The sequence below is a fragment of the Rhinatrema bivittatum genome, chromosome 5, assembly GCF_901001135.1.
Source record: "Rhinatrema bivittatum chromosome 5, aRhiBiv1.1, whole genome shotgun sequence".
Classification (NCBI taxonomy): domain Eukaryota; kingdom Metazoa; phylum Chordata; class Amphibia; order Gymnophiona; family Rhinatrematidae; genus Rhinatrema; species Rhinatrema bivittatum.
The window spans coordinates 336677062-336696845 of record NC_042619.1 but is presented as its reverse complement, the minus strand read 5'-3'; the positions used below and the strand labels follow the sequence as shown (position 1 = coordinate 336696845).

General features: G+C 46.8%; 1 protein-coding gene across 2 annotated transcripts in view; it reads left to right on the top strand.

The window, feature by feature from the left end:
* Positions 1–12798, top strand: part of STARD7 (StAR related lipid transfer domain containing 7) — a 141926-nt gene extending 129128 nt beyond the window's left edge. The window contains exons 8-9 of one of the 2 annotated variants that reach the window (XM_029604455.1): positions 10745–10809; positions 12465–12798. In XM_029604455.1, coding sequence (XP_029460315.1) covers positions 10745–10809; positions 12465–12485 — 86 coding nt within the window. In that variant the 3' untranslated portion in view covers positions 12486–12798. Of the gene's footprint in view, positions 1–10744 lie in introns of both variants that reach the window. The other variant, XM_029604454.1, reaches the window with a different exon arrangement.
* The last annotated feature ends 6986 nt before the right edge of the window (positions 12799–19784 follow it).

Here is a 19784-nt window from a genome sequence, read left to right as displayed (position 1 = left end):
TGGATTAAAGAAGTTGTCAGAGCAGCCTACGTGGAGGCTGGGAAGGCTCCGCCTCTACAGGTTAAGGCTCATTCTACCAGAGCGCAAGCAGCATCTTGGGCTGAATCCAGGATGCTGTCGCCGACAGAAATCTGTAAAGCAGCAACGTGGGCCTCCCTTCATACCTTTTCCAGGTTCTACCGTCTGGATGTCCAGGCCAGGGAGGACTCTGTTTTTTCAAGGGCAGTACTACATGGTCCTCAGGCAGCCTCCCGCCCCGGCGGGGAGTAAAGCTTTTGTACATCCCATTGGTTCTGAGTCCATCTGGCTACACGCCAGGAAATGTTGATTATTTACCTGGTAATCTTCTTTTCCTTAGTGTAGACAGATGGACTCAGCATCCCGCCCAGCTGCCTGTGTACATGAGTCTTCACCGGTTCCAGGTAAGCCAGGGCATTTGTTTACATAAGAGCGTACATTCTACCAGTATCTGCGCTTTCCGGTTGTGAATGCTGGCGGTCTCCAGCCACTGTCAATTGGTCAGGGGAATCCTGTTTTCACTTTTCACTTTTCACTGAGCGTCAGTACACACATCCATAACAGCTTTTGCAAGGAAGATTACTGAATCGCTGCGCTTCCTGTGGGGCTATATACCCCGTGCTGACGTCAGATCCGTCTCCAACTGCTAGCACGCGGATACTATCCCATTGGTTCTGAGTCCATCTGTCTACACTAAGGAAAAGAAGATTACCAGGTAAGTAATCTCAACATTGTTTCTTAACATACCGCTTAACTTTTTCCTTTCACAGGGTGCCTCCCTTCCCTCTTTGTAATCGCCAAAACATCGTGGCGTTTCTGCTTAAGCAGGTGAGAGAAACTATGCATCCTTGGGGCAGAATAGCAACTATCCCCCGACCACAAACAGTAACCCCGCCCACCTTCCCCTCCTCTATTTTCAGAGGGAACATTCTTTCTAATGATTACAACTTAATCATGCTCGGATAGCTTTACTAACAAACAATTATAACATTAAAATCTTCTATGTTAGTAAATAATAATCAACCATGTCCAAATAAGTCTCACAATTGTCCGCTGTTATCGGATTCATCCCGCACCTTCCTGCGCACTGGTGGCAAGAGTTTCCTCATGTCTTCTTAATCTTCGTCCCCCCTTTTCGATCTGTTGCCACCGTGGGGACTCCCGGCGGCCTCTGCTCTCCACTGCTATTTGTTTAATAGGAATGCCTGCCATCTTTAAAATGGCTGCCGCTTCATCCGGGGTAGCTGCACATGAGAGAGTTCCTTGTATAGTTATGGAGATCCCTGCCGGGAACAGCCATCTATACCGGATTTTTCCTTCCTCAACAAGGAGGTGATTGGAAGGTAAGACTGCCATCGCTTGAAAGTTCCTGGGGACAAATCTGCAAAAACAGATATGGTCTGCTCCTCCCACTGCCAAGATTGTTGTTTCCTTGCCACCATCAAGACCTGTTCTTTTTCTGGGTAGCGCAGAAAGCAGGCTATTATGTCGAGTGGTTGCTTCCCTTTTCGCGACCCTAATGTTCTGTGTGCCTGCTCTAACTCTGTCGGGTGATGAATAGCCTCTTCGTCATTCCCTCCGCCTTGAGCTAAGAAAAAGTTGCATAGCGAGCGAACTACCATGTGGCAGTCACTATTGGCCTCTGTTTCAGGGACCCCGTGAAACCGCAGATTGCCCCTGCGATTTCTATTTTCTAGATCTTCAATTTTTAAAAGCAGGTCGTTGCCCTCTTTGGCCATTGTATCACATTGAGATTTCAGTTTCTCCAACTTGTTTTCTTGCGATTCCAGCCTGATATTGCATTCATCCACTCTATGGCCTATCTCCCCCATTTCATCTCACAATTCCGCCATCTTTCAAGCAACTTTTTTTTTTATTCGCTTTTAAATCCCGCCTAAGATCACTGAACCATTGCCGAAATACATTGCAGGTAGGTACCTCTAATAACTGATAGCCCTGTTCTCCGCTTTGGGAATCTGAATCATCTGCGGACTGAGCCGCCATTTCTGGTTCTGCTCTGCTGCAAGGGCCTTTCGAATCTCCTCTGGTTTTTAAATATGAATATTTACTTAGATCAGTCCCCTTCTTATTAGACATGGATGTATGTTAGAAGGAATGTGGATCACTGCAAATCTCCGCAATTAGGAGGGGATGGATGACTATTTTCTTTATTTAAAACTCGTAGTGCTCGGGAGCTCTCCTTTCAAGCTGCCATTCCGCTCCGTGACGTCACCGCCCCCCTGGAAGAGTCTATTTCTAATTCTTAAAAAGAAGAAAAATAAATACTGCACCGGCAGTTTAGTATCTGTGTCCTCTCCTTGCTCTGTCTTTGAACCTTTGTCAGGTTCTGGCAGAATTGACTGAATGTAGTCCGTGGAGGATCCATGTAGGCCGCTGAGCCTGAGGACTTGCTGGAGTTCTACCTGGGTAGGCGTTCCATGTTTAACCAATCGATTGACATCGATGGAGGCTCAGACAGTGCAGAGATCGAGGACTGCACTGTTCTTGTGGGGGGAAGAGCTCATCCTCCCCACATTCAAAGGAACTAGTCTCTATGGGCAGGAGCCCTGGATGACATAGTCTCCCCTCCTGCTTGCTGGTGATGGCAGTACAGTCTCCTTATGAGAGAGGATGAACAGGAGGTTGGGTAAGCAGCTTGCTGCTGAACCTTTGGTGCCATGCCCAGTAATGGTTGCTCATGCACATCTGTGACCAGCACACTATTATGACGCATCGATGTCAGGACTGCATCGGGGTCTAGAACTGCCATTGAGCGCCATGGTCACCCTTGATGCTGTCGGGCACCCTGGCACCTCTTGATGTCATCGGGGTACATGACTGCCCTTGATGCCATAAAGGCCTTCTGTGTCGTAGGCATCTGTGGACGTGAAGTCTCGATGCACCAGAGTCATCGAGCTCTTTGAGCCTCGAATTGGTGGAGTAGTGGCACCAACCTCTAGTGCATAGATGTCCCATCCGTGCCATTGATGCTGGGGCCATCCATGTCCTCAGTGCTGTCTAGGTGCGTGAGGTGCATGGTCTCGATGCCGTGGCTGCCCTCAGGGCAATCGCAGTGCGTGGCCTCAATGCCATCGCACTCTGCGTGGTGGCCACCGATGCCTTTTTTTTGTTTTGTCTTACCAAGGCACTGGGATTATCATTGAGTGCCCTGGCCGTCCCCATGGCCATCAACCGCGGGGTCTCTTGAGAGCTATTGAGCAACAAAGATTTTGCCCTTGAACGGATTGAGCACTGGGGTCGCCATTTACTCAAGGCACCCTGATACGCTGAAGCATCCAGGCTTAGTGGTCTGGTGCTCTCGAGGCTCCTTGGCAGTGTCCCAGTGGGCCACTGAGGGGCATTGTACTACTCCATCACTGGCCTACAACTACCAGGCACCCTGGATGCCTATTATCTCAAGGGCCCTGAGCCGCTGGGATCGGGGGGCATTGGAAACTCTGCCTATATTCGTGCACCATTGGTGTTAATGAGCGCTAGCTATCATCGGCAATGGCCGCTGGCGAGGGACACCAAGCTTGCAGCATAGACTTCCTCAGATGGATAGGTGAGCCGAGGGGAACAGTCTATGGCTCTGGTAGCCTGTTTCTATGGGCAGCAATGGGGCGTACTGTGGCTGCAGATCCTTTGCCCGCAAGCACCTCTAACATCCTTGGTAACGCTGGTCCATCTATTCCTTCAGGCATCAAGTTCTCTATTGGTGCTGTTGAGATATGATGGTGCTATATACCATCGAACTGATCAAGATTCGGTCAAGTGCCTTTGAAGCCCTGGGTGCAGCGTCATTTTGTGCCCTTGATATCCATCATTGGTGAGCATGAAAGTGTCACCAGTATGGGCACCAGTGGTCACAATCAGATCCCATAGGACACGACCACAGAGTACCATGGGCGCTGTAGGTCGCCATGGACTTCGCTGCTGTCGTTCCATGAGGAAAATGGCGGTGAGCCATTCCCAATGCAGTTCAAGGGTTTTGTCCAGCTTCTTAGAGTGTTATCAGGTACTGTAGGGGGGTACCATAGAATGCCACCCACCGCCATGCCATACCCAGTACTCCAGTGATACTGGGGACACCGTTGTCACACTGTTCCTATGCATTCCATTGGGAGTTACTGTGACTGGAATGCAGCATGCACGGTCAGGTACAGCAAAAGTATCTACTCCAAGCGTCTCGGGCAAAGAGAGAATGTTGCCTGCCAATCTGTGCAGTTCTCAGCTATGCCAGGATTCTGCCATCGTGGTGTTAATTCTGCACCACAAAGTGCTGGGAAGTACTGGCGAGGAAGGAGTCATTTCACACTCTGGTTTGCCTTTTGGCAGCATACAGCCACCGATTCTAGCAAGTGGTGCTCGATCCTTGCTCTACCATGGGATTCTACCCACAAGCATAGTGAGTGGGGTCATAGGTGTGTCGTCATCCATGGAATGGGATACCACTGTATGAGTACTGGTTAGTATGCTTTTACAGCAGAGGGCTGTATTCTCCAGTGGTCCTCTACTGTATGGGTATGTGTGTATTTCCCTTGTGGCGAGCACTGGAGAATACAGAGTTTATACCAGGAGGGTAGTGTCAGGAGACAGCTCCCTCCTTAGAGGAATATGTTTTTCAGCCTCTTTCGTGTCAAAAATCCCCTTTGTGGAGAAGCCCCTGGGGCTTTGTCCCTAGCAGATTTATCGCTGAACCAGAGTCTCGATTCTTTGAATCTGTGCATCTCCTTGTAGGCCGGGGGGGATGGCACAGTGGTCATTGAGTGTTTTTGCTGGGGCCTTCCCTTCCAAGAGTGGCTGCCAGTGGCAGATTGGTCGCTTCTGAACCTCAATGATCAGTGATTGTGTCTCAGCTTTCAGCTGGAGAGTTGACAGGTTTTTCGGGATCAGGAAGTCCCAATTTCTATTGCTTTCCTGTCCCTTCAGGAAGGGGGTATTCAGCTGGGTTCCAGGGCAACTTCTGTGGGTTCCCCTCTGGATGCCTGGTTGTCCAACCCTGCAAAGGTTGTCCTTTGTTCTCCTGTTTGGAGAAGGCATGTCACAGCTTATGACTAGCGGTCACTCTTGGTTCCTCGTGGGATCTGAGAGCTGGTCGAGCGGTAGTGCTCTCCTTAGGTTGTCCTAAGGCACAGCAAGTCTATTTCATGAGGGAGTATTTTCAGAGTAGCTCCCTGGTGAAGATGAGTTTCTCCCATCCAGGAGTCTCCATTGATACCTGCTGAGCTTAACGGGCATTTTTTGATAAGGACTCTAATGCCAGTCATTCTCACTTGTAAGACCCTGCCTCAGTGAGGAGGGTTCTAATCGATCTAATTGGTGAGTATGCCTTTCATTCTATCACGATATCCATGACTGAGGGAGTTGGGGATGAGGGACCCCGCAACAGAGGTGCTGCTCTTTGGTTTCAGTGGCTTGCAAGTTATACTTCCCCATTTTAGGGATAACCATGTCAGTGGACAGCCTGGTTCATGCAACAATTGTTCCATTTAATGGACCGTGTGTTTCCTTGGGAAGTATATGCTATCATGGCTTAGGTATTAATACCTAAGCCAGGTTTGGAGCATTCTGTTCAGAGATCGCCCTTACCCTGCCCTAGTACTTTTAGGATTTCCAGACCGGTAAGAAATCCTGTGTGACAGATGTTTGCACTTGTGGCACCCTGGCTTCCTGTCTCTCTTGATGGAGTGTTCTGGATTTCATCCCTGTGGAATTCGCTCAGCTTCAGCTGTTCCAAGCGGGCTGAGGGCTCTATCTTGATGGGTATCTCCCTACTGGAATTGGCAGCGAGTTATTGGCTTGGGGTTGAGTTATACTGCCAAGCAATTGTGCTTACCCCGGCACTCCAGCAGTCTACCTCCTTGTGTTACTTGCTCCTTCTGACTTCCAGTTGGAATGTCAGGGAGAGGGAAGGAAAAGCTAAGAAATTCTTTGTATATCTTACTGTATATCTGTAGGGAAAGATACATCACATTTTTCCCTATGTTTTTGCCAAGCTCTGGCCAATACTGCCTTTACATTTTCTCACTTTGCTAGGTTGCACAAAGGGTCTTCCTTCTCACCTGAACTATTCTGTAGGTAGGATGGATAGCCTTGCTTCTGACAGGGTGCAGTATGGGTGAGCTTCAGGCCTAATGTATCTCTCCCTGCTCGGGGGTTTGGCTAGCAATCCCATTCAGGGATTTCGTTTCATACCCTGCAACTCTTGATGTTGTCCTGCTGTTCAGTTATGTCTGGTGCTTTGGCACATAGGATCTGTCACAGACTCTGCCATTGTTGTTGATTGTTCTTCCAAGCGTTGCTTGGGTTTTCTGCCCATTATGCCTGTTGGCTGAACATGGGCATATTTCTGCAGAGACATTCTGACTTAGGATGTCAGTGGACTGCAGTTTCTTTCTGGGGAGTTCTCGGGCCCCAGTCGGTTGTCTTGAAACACCTAAGGAAACTATGCAGTCTTCATCCAAGAGTCTTTCTCTTGTTTACATCTCAACTTTTTCCTGTATCCAGAAGCTTCTAGACCTACTGTTATCGGGGTTTACTGTACCAAAACCCTGCTTGTAATGTTTTCCATGATGTGGAGTATGTTTCTTAATGGCATTTGCATCACTCCCTGGCCGTAGGCACCTCTGCTACACATTGGGGTTTGGTATCGCAATCTATTCTATGGTTTTATTTATTTATTTTTAATTTTTATATAACGATGTTCTTGTATGAAATACAAATCACTCTGGTTTACATAAAACAGTGAAACGCCCAAAAAACAGGGGGAGCTTACATAGAACAATAGAACAAAGTACAGATTGAACATATTATAGTTACAAGAAACATTTGAACTTGGTATAATAGTACAGTTACAAAGAACATTTGAACTCGGTATAATAGTACAATTACCAAGAAAACAATTGAGCAAAGTAGCTTTAATAGGGGAACAATGGACGGGACAATGTGACTGACTATGGAATATATAGAGTGCGAGTATAAAAACTTGAATAAATCACTCTGAGCTGAAATCTGTTATAGGCATTAGTCCCGGGAACTGCCTAATAGAGTTTTCAAGTTATAAATAAAAGGAGGGGAAGTGTATTGTGTAGAATGAGGGCTGGGAGAGATCCTTCGGGAGGGGGGGGCCAGGGACAGAAGATGAGAATAGTGATGTAACGTAGTCCAATGACCTGAAAGAGAACATGTCGATGAATTGAGTGGAAGATTGACCAGTAGCAACGATCGATCAAGGGAGACCGACTAAGATAAACTCAATCATGAGCTACCTCATTGAGTTATCAAGGCATCTAGGCGGTGTTAAGTGTCTGGGAAGGCTTGGTGGAAGAGCCAGGTTTTAAGCTTTTTTTTTTAACTCCTGATGACTTGATTCCAGTCATAGATCTGGGGGGAGTGCGTTCCATTGGTGGGGGCCTGCTGAAGATAGTGCTCGTTTCCTTAGTGATGTTTTTGCAGGCGGGGCATACAGTGTGCCTTTGTATGCGCTTCTTATGGGTCTGGAAGATGTATGAAGTTGAAGTTGTGTGCTTAACATGATGGGGGTGTGGTTGTGTGTCGCTTTGTGGACGATTGTGAGAACTTTAAAGAGGATCCTGTGTTTGATAGGAAGCCAGTGAAGGTTTCGGAGGATTGGAGTGATATGTTCTCTTTTGTTGGAGTTTGAGGATTCTGGCGGCGGTGTTCTGAACCATCTGTAGGGGTTTGATAGTGTTTGTGGGGAGTCCGAGTAGAAGGGAATTGCAATAATCGATCTTAGATAGTATGATGGATTGAAGTACTAGCCGGAAGTCATTGAAGTGAAGGAGGGGTTTTAGCTTTCTGAGGACTTGCAGTTTGTAAAAGCAGTCCTTTGTGGTAGTGTTTATAAACTTTTTTAGGTTTAGATTGTTGTCTAGCCAGGCTCCTAGATCCCTGACATAAGGTGAGAAATTGATGTTTGAGCTTGTTGATTGAGAGGAGCTTGATGAGATGGTGGTGGGGTCGTGGGAGATGAGCATTTCCGTTTTATTGGCGTTCAAAACTAAGTTGAGGCTAGAGAGTAGGTCTTTAATTGGCTGAAGGCAGTCATTCCAATATGTAATAGTTTTTTGAAGGGATTCTGTGATCGGGATAAGGATTTGTATGTCATCCGCATAGAGGTAGTGGGTAAGCTTAAGGTTTGCGAGTAGGTGGCAGAGAGGGAGGAGGTAGATATTGAAGAGGGTGGGTGAAAGTGAAGATCCTTGAGGGACTCCTTGGTCTGTAAGGACGGGATGAGATTCCTTGTTGTTTATCCTGACTTTGTACAACCTGTTGCTCAGGAAGGACTGAAACCAACTGAGAGCTGAGCCTTTGATGCCTATGTTGGCTAGTTGTTCTATAAATATTGTGTGTTTTACCGTGTCAAAAGCTGCAGACAAATCTAAAAGAACAAGCAGGTAGGATTGTTTTTTCTCCAGGTTTACGAGGATGGTGTCCGTGAGTGATAGTAGGAGAGATTCGGTGTTTAAGGATTTGCGAAAACCATACTGAGCCGGAGGCAGAATGTTATGGTCTTCCAGATATTCTGACAGTTGCTTGTTGACTACTTTTTCCATCAATATGGCAATGAGAGGTAAGTTTGCGATTGGTCGGAAGTTAGCTGGATCCGATGGAGAGGCGTTAGGTTTTTTTAGCAGAGGTTTGAGGATTGCCAATTTTATCTGGTTAGGTACTAAGCCTTGAGATAGAGATGTGTTAATAATTTCAGAAATTGGTTTTGAGATGGTGTTCGGGATAGCGATGAGTAGGTTTGTTGGTAATGGGTCTGATGGGTGGGAGAATGGTTTGAGTTTCTTGAGGGTATTTTCTATCTCAAGAGAAGAGGTGGGCTCAAATGACTCGAGTCTAGAGTTTTGTTGAGGCAGGGTTATGAGATGGTGTATTGGGGGGAGGCTGTTGGTTGTGAGAGAATAGGTAAGGTTGGAGATTTTAGTCTTGACAATTTGAGTGAAACTCAAGTGGCTGAGTGAAGAGAGAACTGTTACGCAGTTGATGGATTGTGGAGAAGCGTCCACATGCAGGTTAAAAGTCTCCTAGTATTATTGCGGGTTTGTCTGCGTTAATGTGTTTGGCTATAAGCTCAATCAAAGGAGAGGGGTCTGATTCTAAGGTTCCTGGTGGGTCGTAGATGAGGGCTAATTGAAGTTGTTCAGATTTAAAGAGGGAGAATTCTAGTTTGGTGGAGGTGTTTGTTTGTTGTAAAGTTATGCCTAGTCCTTTTTTTGCTGCCAGGAGGAGCCCTCCACCTCTTTTGGGTCTGGGGACTGAGAAGAGGTCGTAAGATTTCGTGGGAAGCTGGTTTGTTAGTACAATGTCTGTAGGTTTTAATCAGGTTTCTGCGATTGCACAGATGTCAGGGTTGACTTCTATAAGATAATCGTTGAGGATGTGCGTTTTTTTGGAGAGCGACTGAGCGTTGAATAGAGTTAGAGTAAATAGAGAGAGACCTAAGAGTTGTGTAATTGGCGATATCATTATTGGGATTAGCCTTTGTTATCGTGCAACGTGATAAGCAGGTTTGTGTGCATTCTGAGTTTGTTCCAGATTGTGGGTATGGTGCTAAGGTGCATCTTTGTGGCAAAGTCGAGGAGAAATATGTTGAGAGGGAGTAGAGGATACTGCTGTAAATGCTGGAGTGGCTGGATGAATGCTGGAGTGGTTGGACGGTGGGCTGTTGTATGAGCGCTAAGGTTAGGAGAGGGTAGAATATCAGAAGGTGTTGGTGTGGGCAGCTTCTACTTGTATTATCTGGTGCGCACTAAGGGGCAGGCCCCTTTGTCGCGCTCCTTAGGTGCGCGATGCCTGGATCAGTCTGAGCCCTTTAAAGGGCTCTGGGGAGTAGAGAGAGAGACGTCGGGGCTTCCGGGGCGGGCTTACCGGTTCGCTTCCTTTTTTCTTTTCTAGCTTCCCTTTAATGCCGTCTGCTGTGCCGTTTCGTTAAAGGCGCTTGTTTTGTATTTTTTTAAGGGTACCGTCTCGGTGGCCTCGCAGGAGGCTTGACCCGGGTCCACCTCCCAAATAGTTTCTATTTGTAGATGCCAACTCTTTTCCCACCTAGACCTCTTTGTGGGTTGGCTGCCTCACAGGCAAAAGGAAGAGAGATTGTGCAGTTTCCCTCTTGTTCTGCTCGGACAGCCCATAGCTTGGGATTCACCCATGTGTAAGGACTACCATCTTGCTTGTCCTTGGAGAAAGCAGAGTTGCTTATCTGTTAAAAGGTGTTGTCCGAGGACAGTAGGATGGTAGTCCTTACGAATCCCACCCATGGAGTTGGTTTCTCCACTTATTAGCTATATTATGGACTGAGGGACTATGCCTAGGGAGCAGGGTGATGATTATAGCTGCACAAGCTCTGTAGGGCATGTTTCAAAGTTCTAGATTCTTTAAGATCAAAGTTCCGTGCTGGGCTCCATCCGATGATGTCACCTATGTTTGAGGACTAACATCCTGCTGTCCTCTGAGAGAACCTGTTACAGGTAAGCAACTCTGCTGTCTTCAGGATTGGTTCTCAGCATATTGTTGGTGATGTTAGACTTCGAAGCTGTTGTATAGAGAGACATTATATCTATGTGCTTCTCTCCTTCCTCTTTCTTTCTTCTATTCTTAAAGGAGCCAGTTTCAATTGTCTGTATGTTCACATATCTCTGTCTAAGTTCAGGTGTGCTGTTTGCTGCAGCTTAGTTTGTTTTCTTCCTTTCTGCAGGCATGCCTGATTTCCTTGAAAAGCTACATCTAGCAAGCCTCCAAGCCACAAATATGGAATTAAAGGTGAAAGATTACATCCCCCGTCTCCTGGAGGGCGGTAGTGACACCAAACCAAGCTCTGAGCGCAAGGGCGAGGCCCCTCGCACTAGGGGACAGATGGAGTATGCATAATGCCTGACTCTCCTTCTGCAGTGGCTGTGCTGCACCCCCCCCCCCCCTTACTACATGAACAGAGTTTGGCTGGGGGGGGGGTGTATTTGTGGACAGACTGATACTGGAATGAGCCTGGGCTCCAGCAGAGCTCTGATGGAAATGATCTTGGAGGATTCTGATTACCAACTCTCTGAGAACTGTGTGCTCTGGCTACATTCAGACTGATCTTGAAAGCCAGTATTTGTACCTGATCTGTCAGTGATTTTTATGAAGGAGGAAATTTGAGACATTCCTGCATCACTCTGGTGTTTTCACCTACCACAGTGTAGATGCCTGCTGCTGTCTCCAGTTTATTTGGCCCTAAACCTTGTATGCAGGCTGTTCTGCTGAGGGCTTTGTTTTAATACAGGTAGTACAGGCCCAGTTACAGAGGCAATGGGCTGTTGCCTCTGCAAACTTTCATATGCACTTCCCAGCCTATGACTACATGAACAGTAATGGGGAGATGGAATCCTCTCTTAGGATGCTGCATCTTACCTAAGTTTCAAGCAGCGGCGCTCGCTGCCTGTGAGGGGCTCCTGGCCAAAAGTTGTAGGATCCCGCTGCTCCAGGATGTGGAAGCCTGAGCTAGAGGCAACTCCTTGCTGCCTTAAACCAACTGTTTTATGGGTGTTCGGCACCTAACCATCTCTCGTGCCCCTGCATTGTCCCTTTTTATATAGCCATTTGTCTTTGGTATATCCCTTCTGCATGTCTTTTGAGTCCTCCCTGTGTGTATACTCCTCTAGGGTGGTAAAAGCTAAATACTTTCTACCAAAATCTAAACCTTGAGCAGTAAGTAATTTAAAAGGTACTAATAAAAGGTCAAACCTTATGCAAGAGGCCTGGGAGAGATGGCATACCTGACAGATGATAAATTGCATCTGTACATATCTGTTCTTGGAAGTAGCAAATGTGATATATCTGTAGCTCTTCCCTTGACAGCTTTGTTTGTTCTTGTTAGGTAGAACACAGGAGTTGGAGTTGAGGATGTCATGAATTAGTCTGCAACCTTGGCCAGGCCATCTTCTTCCCAATGCTTGAGTAATATTAATGTGTTATCTACCAATGAGGTGGTTGCTTGACGTTCTCTGATATTCCCAATTATAAATGTCTTTGGGACTGTTTTGATTCTACTGAAGAAAAGAAAATTGTTCTAATGTGAGGACCAGGAGTGTTTAGACGTCAGAGGATCCTTCTAGATGCTGTAGTAACAGATACAAGCCTGTAAAGGACTTTTTTTGACTGCAGCTTCATGTTTTGGCTAATGCTAATTATGCTTAGCCATGGGGTCTCCCTCATTTCTATAGCACTTAAGGGCTCGCATGGAATGGCAGAGCTGACACGGGTTAGGAGTGACTATGCATTATGGAATGTTTTGGATCTTTAAGGTAAATTTAAGGATGTTACAAAGTCAGATTGCACTGTTTATACAGTTCTCTTGGCAATCTGTAAAAACTGCAGATGGGAGGATCCCCATGACCATTGTATCTTTAATTCTTTTTTTATTTCTGTTATGTTTCCAGGTCCTAAGTGAGGTGGGCTAGAAATATGTGGAGGTATTGAACATTTTGGCAGGCATTTCACACAACTGGTGTTAGTTGTTCCCAGCATACCATCTGCCTGAAAGGAATATTATACCTGAGGACTGGATCTTTCCTCAGCATAGTGTCCATACAAGGGGCAGCATTATCCTTTAATACCCAGAGTAGTGTCTGTACGAGAAGGATGCTTCTCTTTCCACCCCTTGAGGCTGGCTGTGTGAATTTCATCAATGTAGTTCCTTCATAACATGTTACAATTTCTGTAAAATCTATGGCATTTTTTATCCTGTGAATAAATTTACAGATTTATACAAAATTCAGGTGTGGGGATTAATGTGGAATATTACTAAATGTTTTACTGTTCTGCACATGGCTTGCACCTCTGTATTTGAGATTGGTGCCTAAGGAGTGCTATAGTCTCTGCTTTCTTGGACACATGGACTTCAGTAGGAGGTTAATTTCCTGCAGTACTGCTCACCTCCACATCTGCTATGGAGTGCCCAAGATTGGATGGATAGTTTGAAAAATTTCTCCACTTGTCATGTATGCCTCCTTGTCCCCCCACCAGAAATTTGCTTTTGGGGGTGGTATGTGCCACCCTGGTAATTGCACACCCCCATGCTGCCTTTTCATTCTCACCTCCACACTCCTACCCACTTATAGTTCAACCCTCTCCCCTCATCTCCAATTCTCATCTGTTGTAGATTGCAAGACAGTTTCTGATGTGCTTCTATGGAGCAGGGGACAGTGTTCCTAGTGCCTCCTGCTTTTGACTGTGTGTGGTGGGGGGCAGGGGGTATTTTTTTCAGAGATGGGGCATTGCCTGTAGCGCCATGCCACTGGTTGCTGGTTTCTATCAGGAGTGCTTCTGTGGCCTGATTCAGCCACGCTGCTGCTTCATATCAGATCGTGTGGTTCCTATAGCCCCACTTTGCTAGATGCTGCTTCCCATCAGTAGATATGTTCCCTGTATTCCTATTCTGCCATTTCTCAACATGAGTGGTAGGAGGACTTTTGACAGTTCTCACCGGGAGTGAAAATTTTCACCCAAGGTAAGCAAGTGTGTATGTATTTCAATCCCAATGGCTGGATATTAACAGTGTGAAAATAATGGTTTGATACCTGACCCTTCATATATATCTAGGGGTGCCAGAAAATTGCACCCCTAAATTTTAATTTTCAGGTTTTGCTGCAATTGTTGCACTACCCAGCAGTGAAAACCTATGAGGAGTATAACAATCACCTGCAAACAGGAAGTTTAATGATCTCACTTCCTGGCCATGGGTTTGGATTTTGCTGCTTCTACAATACTTCCTCAGTCTTACGCTGATCTTTGAGAGGAAAGGACCCACAGCAGCGGATCCAGCAGCAATATAAAGCTCATTTAAAAAGAAAAAATGTATTTCATTTTCTGATGGTAGCAGTAGCCTGGCAGCACAGAACTGAACAGTGCAGTACTGGCTGATTTTGTTGTAGGGTAGGAATTGGGTGGAGTTCTACCCTCCCTCACAACTATATTTTTGTGCAGGTAGACTGCATGCCCTTGACCATTAGTTGCCATCTTGACTTTTGCCATCTCTACACATAGAAACACAGGACATGATCGCAGATCAAGGTCACATGGCCCATCTATTCAGCCCATCCATATCTTCTACTTAGCTCTCCCTCAGACATCATCTGTGCTTGTGCATGCTTTCTTGAACTCCATCCCTATTGCATTCTCTGTCCTTCCTCCACTAGGAGGCTGTTCCATGCATCCACCACCCTCTCCATAAAGAAATATATTATTTCTTATCTTTTAGTCAGATGAATCAGACCAAGTGGGTTATGCACCTCTACAAGCAGATGTAGAAGTGCATAACCTAGAGGTGTCTCCATCTACAAGCAGATGGTGACACCAGCCCACCCGTATTCTCCATCTCCAGCAGATGGTGGATGTACATCTCCCCATCAGGGATTGTTTATTTTAAAGAAAAGGAGAATTCAGGAAGTTCACCCAGCTCTCTGTGGTGATACCACTTGGTTAGTGCAGTTAGTATAACTGTGTTTAAAAAAGCATTGGATAAGTTCTTGGAGGAGAAGTCCATTACCTGCTATTAAGTTCACGCTGGGGCAGATTTTATAAATCTGCGCACACGCGTACTTTTGTTCACAGGAATTCAATAGATACGCGTGTATCCATTAAAATCCGGGGTCGGTGCGCGCAAGGCTGCCCAAAATCGGCAGCCTGCGCGCGCCGAGCCACGCAGCCTACCTCCATTCCCTCCGAGGCCGCTCCGAAATTGGAGCGGCCTCGGAGGGAACTTTCCTTCGCCCTCCCCCCTACCTCTATCACGAAAATTACGCCTGCTCAAAGCAGGCGTAACTTTGCACGCGCCGGGCCGGCTGCCGCGCTCCATGTTCCGGTCCGGGGGCTGGTCCAGGGGCTGCTGTCATGCCCCTGGGCTGGAACCACGCCCCCAAAACGCAGCGTCACTCCCGACACGCCCCCGAAATGCCGCGTCACTTCCGGCACGCCCCCCGACACGCCCCTCCATGCAAGCCCCGGGACTTACGCGCGCGCAGGGGGGGTTTGGGGTAGGTTTTCGGGGGGGGGGTACGCGCGTATCCCTTTGAAAATCTACCCCTTAGAGAATAGCCACTGCCATTAGCCATGGTAACATGGAATAGACTTAGTTTATGGGTACTTGCCAGGTTCTTATGGCCTGGATTGGCCACTGTTGGAAACAGGATGCTTGGTTTGATGGACTCTTGGTCTGACACAGTATGGCATTTTCTTATGTTCTTTCTTAGAGGTGAACTGCCAGCTGATTTCCCAGACCTTGAAAATGCTTGGAGTTCCTGGGGCTGATTCAGTGCCTGAGCCAAAGTGAAATTCCATTTTGGTTTCTTTGTGTAAAGCCTCTTGTTTTTTTTTCCCTGTGATGGAGGCCATTCAAGAATTGTTTGCTCTTGAGTGGGGTGCCCCAGAGGCTAATTTCAAAGGGGGTCAGATTTTGGCAGGTCTGTACCATCTGGATCCAGAGGTATAAGAGCGCTTATGTTTTCCGAAGATAGATGCTCTTGTGTTTGCAGTTTCCCAGCGGGCCACTATTCTTCTGGAAGGCAGAGCAGCTTTGAAGGATGCTTATGATTAAAAGATTGAGTCTATCCTTATGCAAGCATTTGAAGCTGTAGCAATGACCTTGCAGATTGCTTCTTGTCCTTGGTGGTTTGCTCCCAGGTGCTTGATGACTTTAGGGTAAATTCCAGGGCAGTTATGGAAACAGCTGCTGCTGCCTTGGCAGGTGCAGGCTGTGATTCAGTCCGCACTTCAGCCAGAGGTGGTTGGCTTTAGTAGTAGCAGCCAGGAGTCCATTATAGTTGAGAAGTTGGTTGACCAATGCAACCTCCACAGCTGCTCTCGCCAAATTACCCTTTCATGACTCGCTTTTGTTGGCAATAAGATGAGAAACTGGCCAGTAAGTGGGATGAATCTCCGGTTCCTCGTTTACCGGAAGATAAGCAGGCATGTAGTGCTCCCTTATTAATAGGGTTGTGCTAGAAGATCCAAGCGTGTTTTGCCATATAAGGGAGCAACTTCAGATGACTTGACCCTTCAGTAGGTCTCAGTCTTTTTGTCCCTGACAACCCTCAATAGGCGCAAGCTCGGGTAGTGGAATCTCCCAAGCCTCCCAATTAACTTTTGCCGACCCACCCCCAGGAACAGGAGATAGTAGGGATGCCTCTCTCTTTTATCAGAGGTGAGTCAAAATCATGAGGGATCAGTGGGTCCTAGAGGTGATATGAGAAGGATATATGATGAAGTTTTGCAGTGTTCCTTGGGACATGTTCATGGAATCTCCTTGCCACTCTCTGCAGATGAAGCGGGCAGTGAAGGGTTCATTGGCAAGGCTCCTCTATCTGAGGGCTGTGTCCCAGTGCCCATTTCTCAAGAAAATCTGAGGCGATGTTCCATTTATTTTATTGTGCCAAAGAAGGAAGGCTCTTTTTGTCCCTTCCTGGACCTCAAACGTGTCAGCCGTCATCTGCAAGCAAAACATTTTCACATAGAAACTTTGCGCTAGTTGAGTGGCCATGCAGTTGGGGGAATTTCTGACTTCTCTGGATCTGTCTGAGGTGTATCTTCTCATTCCCATCTGACTAGAACATCAATGCTTCTTGCGGTTTGCAGTTCTGGGATGCCACTTTCAGTTTCGGTGCTACTCTTTGGCCTGGTCACCGCTCCCAGAACCTTTTCCAAGGTAATGGTGGTTGTGGCAGAGTTGAGAGAGGATGGAATCCTAGTACATCCATATTTGGATGACTGGCTGATTCATGCTAAGTTGCTGGAGGAGAGCCACCTGGTGCCTCGCAAGGCAATTTCCCTGTTGCAGGAGTTCAGCTGGGTGGTAACCCTAGCCAAGAGCAGCCTTCAGCCGACTCAGTTGCTGGAATACCTGGGGATTCGGTTTGACACGACAAGGTGTTACTGCTCGAACAAGGCATTCCTGCTCCAAGCTCGAATTCAGAAGTCACTAGCTCACTTCCGTCTGTTGTTGGAATGCTCTGCGTCCGATCATAACAGTCTTACTGGCAGGCCCTTGACATATGGTGGTGTCTCTGGAAGTGGTACCGTGGGCAAGGGCTCATATGCTCCTCTTCAGCGCTCTCTGCTTTCTCCGTAGCATCTGCAGTTTCAGGACTGTTCAATTCAGCTCCGCCTGCTGATGGAGATCTCCTATCTACAGTGGTGGCTGCAGGTGGATCATCTATGGAAGGGAGTTTCCCTATCCTCACCGGACTGGCTAGCACTGACAATGGACGTGAGCCTCCTTGGTTGGGGAGCTCTCTGCAGGAGCTGACAGCGCAAGGGCACTGGAGTGCAGAAGAGTATCTCTGTAACATCAATCGGCTGGAAGCCAGAGTGATCCATTTGACATGTTTACAGTTTGGCAGTCGGTTGCAGGGTTGATCAGTCCAAATAATGTCCGACAATGCAATGACTATGGTTTACATTAATCAGCAGTAAGGTACAAATAGCTCACAAAATGTCGCAGGACATAGATCAACTTATGGAATGGGCAGAGGTGCATCGCCAGATATTCTCAGACTCGCACAATACAGACAAGGACAACGTAAGAGCATACTGTCACAGCAGGGAGAGTCTGGACCCAGGAGAGTGGGCAAGTTAGACGAGGCATTTCAGCTGATTTGGGATCGCTGGGATCTCCCGTTCTTAGACCTGTTGGCGACTTTGTGTGCTGCAAGCATCTCGTGATTCTTCAATCGCAGAAGGGATCTGAAGGTATTGGGGTTCAATGCCTTAGTGCAGGAGTGGCCGGAAGTCAAGTTGCTGCATGCCTTTCCTCCACAGCCCAAGTTGGGCAGATTGATTTTGCGGATCGAAAGCCACAGAGGGATGGTGCTCGTGGTCGCACCAATTGGCCTAGGAGTCCATGGTATGCAGCTCTGCGGAAGCTCCTGGTGGATTTGCGTCTTCGACTTCCAGCGCACAGGAACCTGTTACAGCAGGGATCTGTTCTTCATGAAGATCCGACTTGGTTTTGTCTTACGTTATGGCCCTTGAAAGGGCTTGCTTGCTGAACTGTGGATACCCTGTGACAGTGATTTCCACCTTGTAAGAGCTAGAAAGTTCTCCACTTCCTTGGCCTTTGTGCAGGTTGGAGAGTGTTTGAGACCTGGTGTGAGAATCAAGGTTCTCTTCCTTGGTCAAGATTCCGCTCATTTTGGAAATTTTCAAGATGGCTCTTAATTCCTTAAAGGTACAAGTAGCTGTTCTTGCCTGTTTCAGGGGTTCTATAAATGGTGTACCCTTGTCTGTTCATCCTGCTATGGTCCGTTTTCTGAACGGAGTGAAACCTCTTCAGCAGCCCTTGCGGTTTCCATTGCCTCTATGGAGTCTTGTTTTGGGGTTTTTGGTGGGCCCTACATTTAGACCGCTGTTTACTGTCTGCGGTTCCTGACCTTGAAAACATTTTCCTTCCTTTTTTTATCGAAGGTGGTCTTTGAGTTTCACTTGATTCAGTCCCTTTCCCTGCTATCTCTGGACAGAGAGAGAGATGTAGCGGAGTGTCTTCTGTTGCAACCCTTGGATGTCAAGAGGCATATTGTCAGGTATCTGGAAGTTATAGAGCCTTTGCAGAAGTCGGATCGCCTGTTTGTCCTTCTCGGTGTTACTGGAAAGGGAAAGCCAGCCTCGTGAACTGCGATAGCTTGCTGGATTAAGGAGGTAGTCATGACTGCATTCGTGGATGCTGGGAAGCAGTTACTTGGTCAGGTTGGGCTCATTCCCTTAGGACTCAGGCATTGTCATTGGCAGAAGTTAGATTGTTGTCTCCCGTCAACATTTGCCAAGCTGCGACATTCCTGTCACACATTTTCAGCTTTTGTTATCTGGATGTTCAAGCCTGGGAGGATGTGGCCTTTGCGTGGGGTTTTGACAGGACCGAGGGCAGCCTCCTGCCCTGTTTGGGAGTAGCTTGGGTACATCCCACTTGTTCTGGATTCATCTGACTGGTCACTAAGAAAATGAGAAATTTCTACTTGCCTGATAATTTCCTTTTCTTTAGGACAGTCAAATGACTCCAGCTTCCCTCCCTTGGCTGCCGAATGATTGCATGATGATCCTCCTGTGTGCCTACGTGTTTCAGGGCTTTCTGATAGGTGTTACTCCAGTCCCTGGACTAGTGTTATATTCTTGTCTGAGTTCAGTGTTGCCTGTTGGCTGAATATTGAAATGCCTATCTGATTTTAATCAAGTTTTTTGCTAGTCTGTCCACAGTTGCTTTTGAAGAGAATACTAGTGGTCTGTTGTCATTGCAAGGGTATATGTACCCTTGGCTTGCTCTGACTCCATCTGCTGGATTCATCTATCTGTCCTAAAGAAAAGGAAATTGTCCAGTAAGTTGTAATTTCTCATTTTTTATTTTACATTTACATTGAAATATCCATATTAGGCAGATTACAGCATACAACATAGGTTATAAAACATTGAACATTTAAAACATTCAACAGACTAGACATCAACAATCCTGCTATCCAAAATTAAATAAAAACATCTTGATGTATAAAATTCAAGTAAAAGCCTGCTGAAAAAGATGTGCATCTAGCTTTTTTGCAAAAGAGCTTATAGTTGGCTATCTCACAAAGCTCTGTTGGTATTCCATAGAGCTGGGCTAGCCACTGAGAGAGCCCGCCTTTGTGTTCCCTGAAGCTGTATGATAGAAGCTGGTTTGACATATTTGTTGGTAGCTTGCAATGAATATACTTGGAGACATATTTGGGTACTTGCCAGGTTCT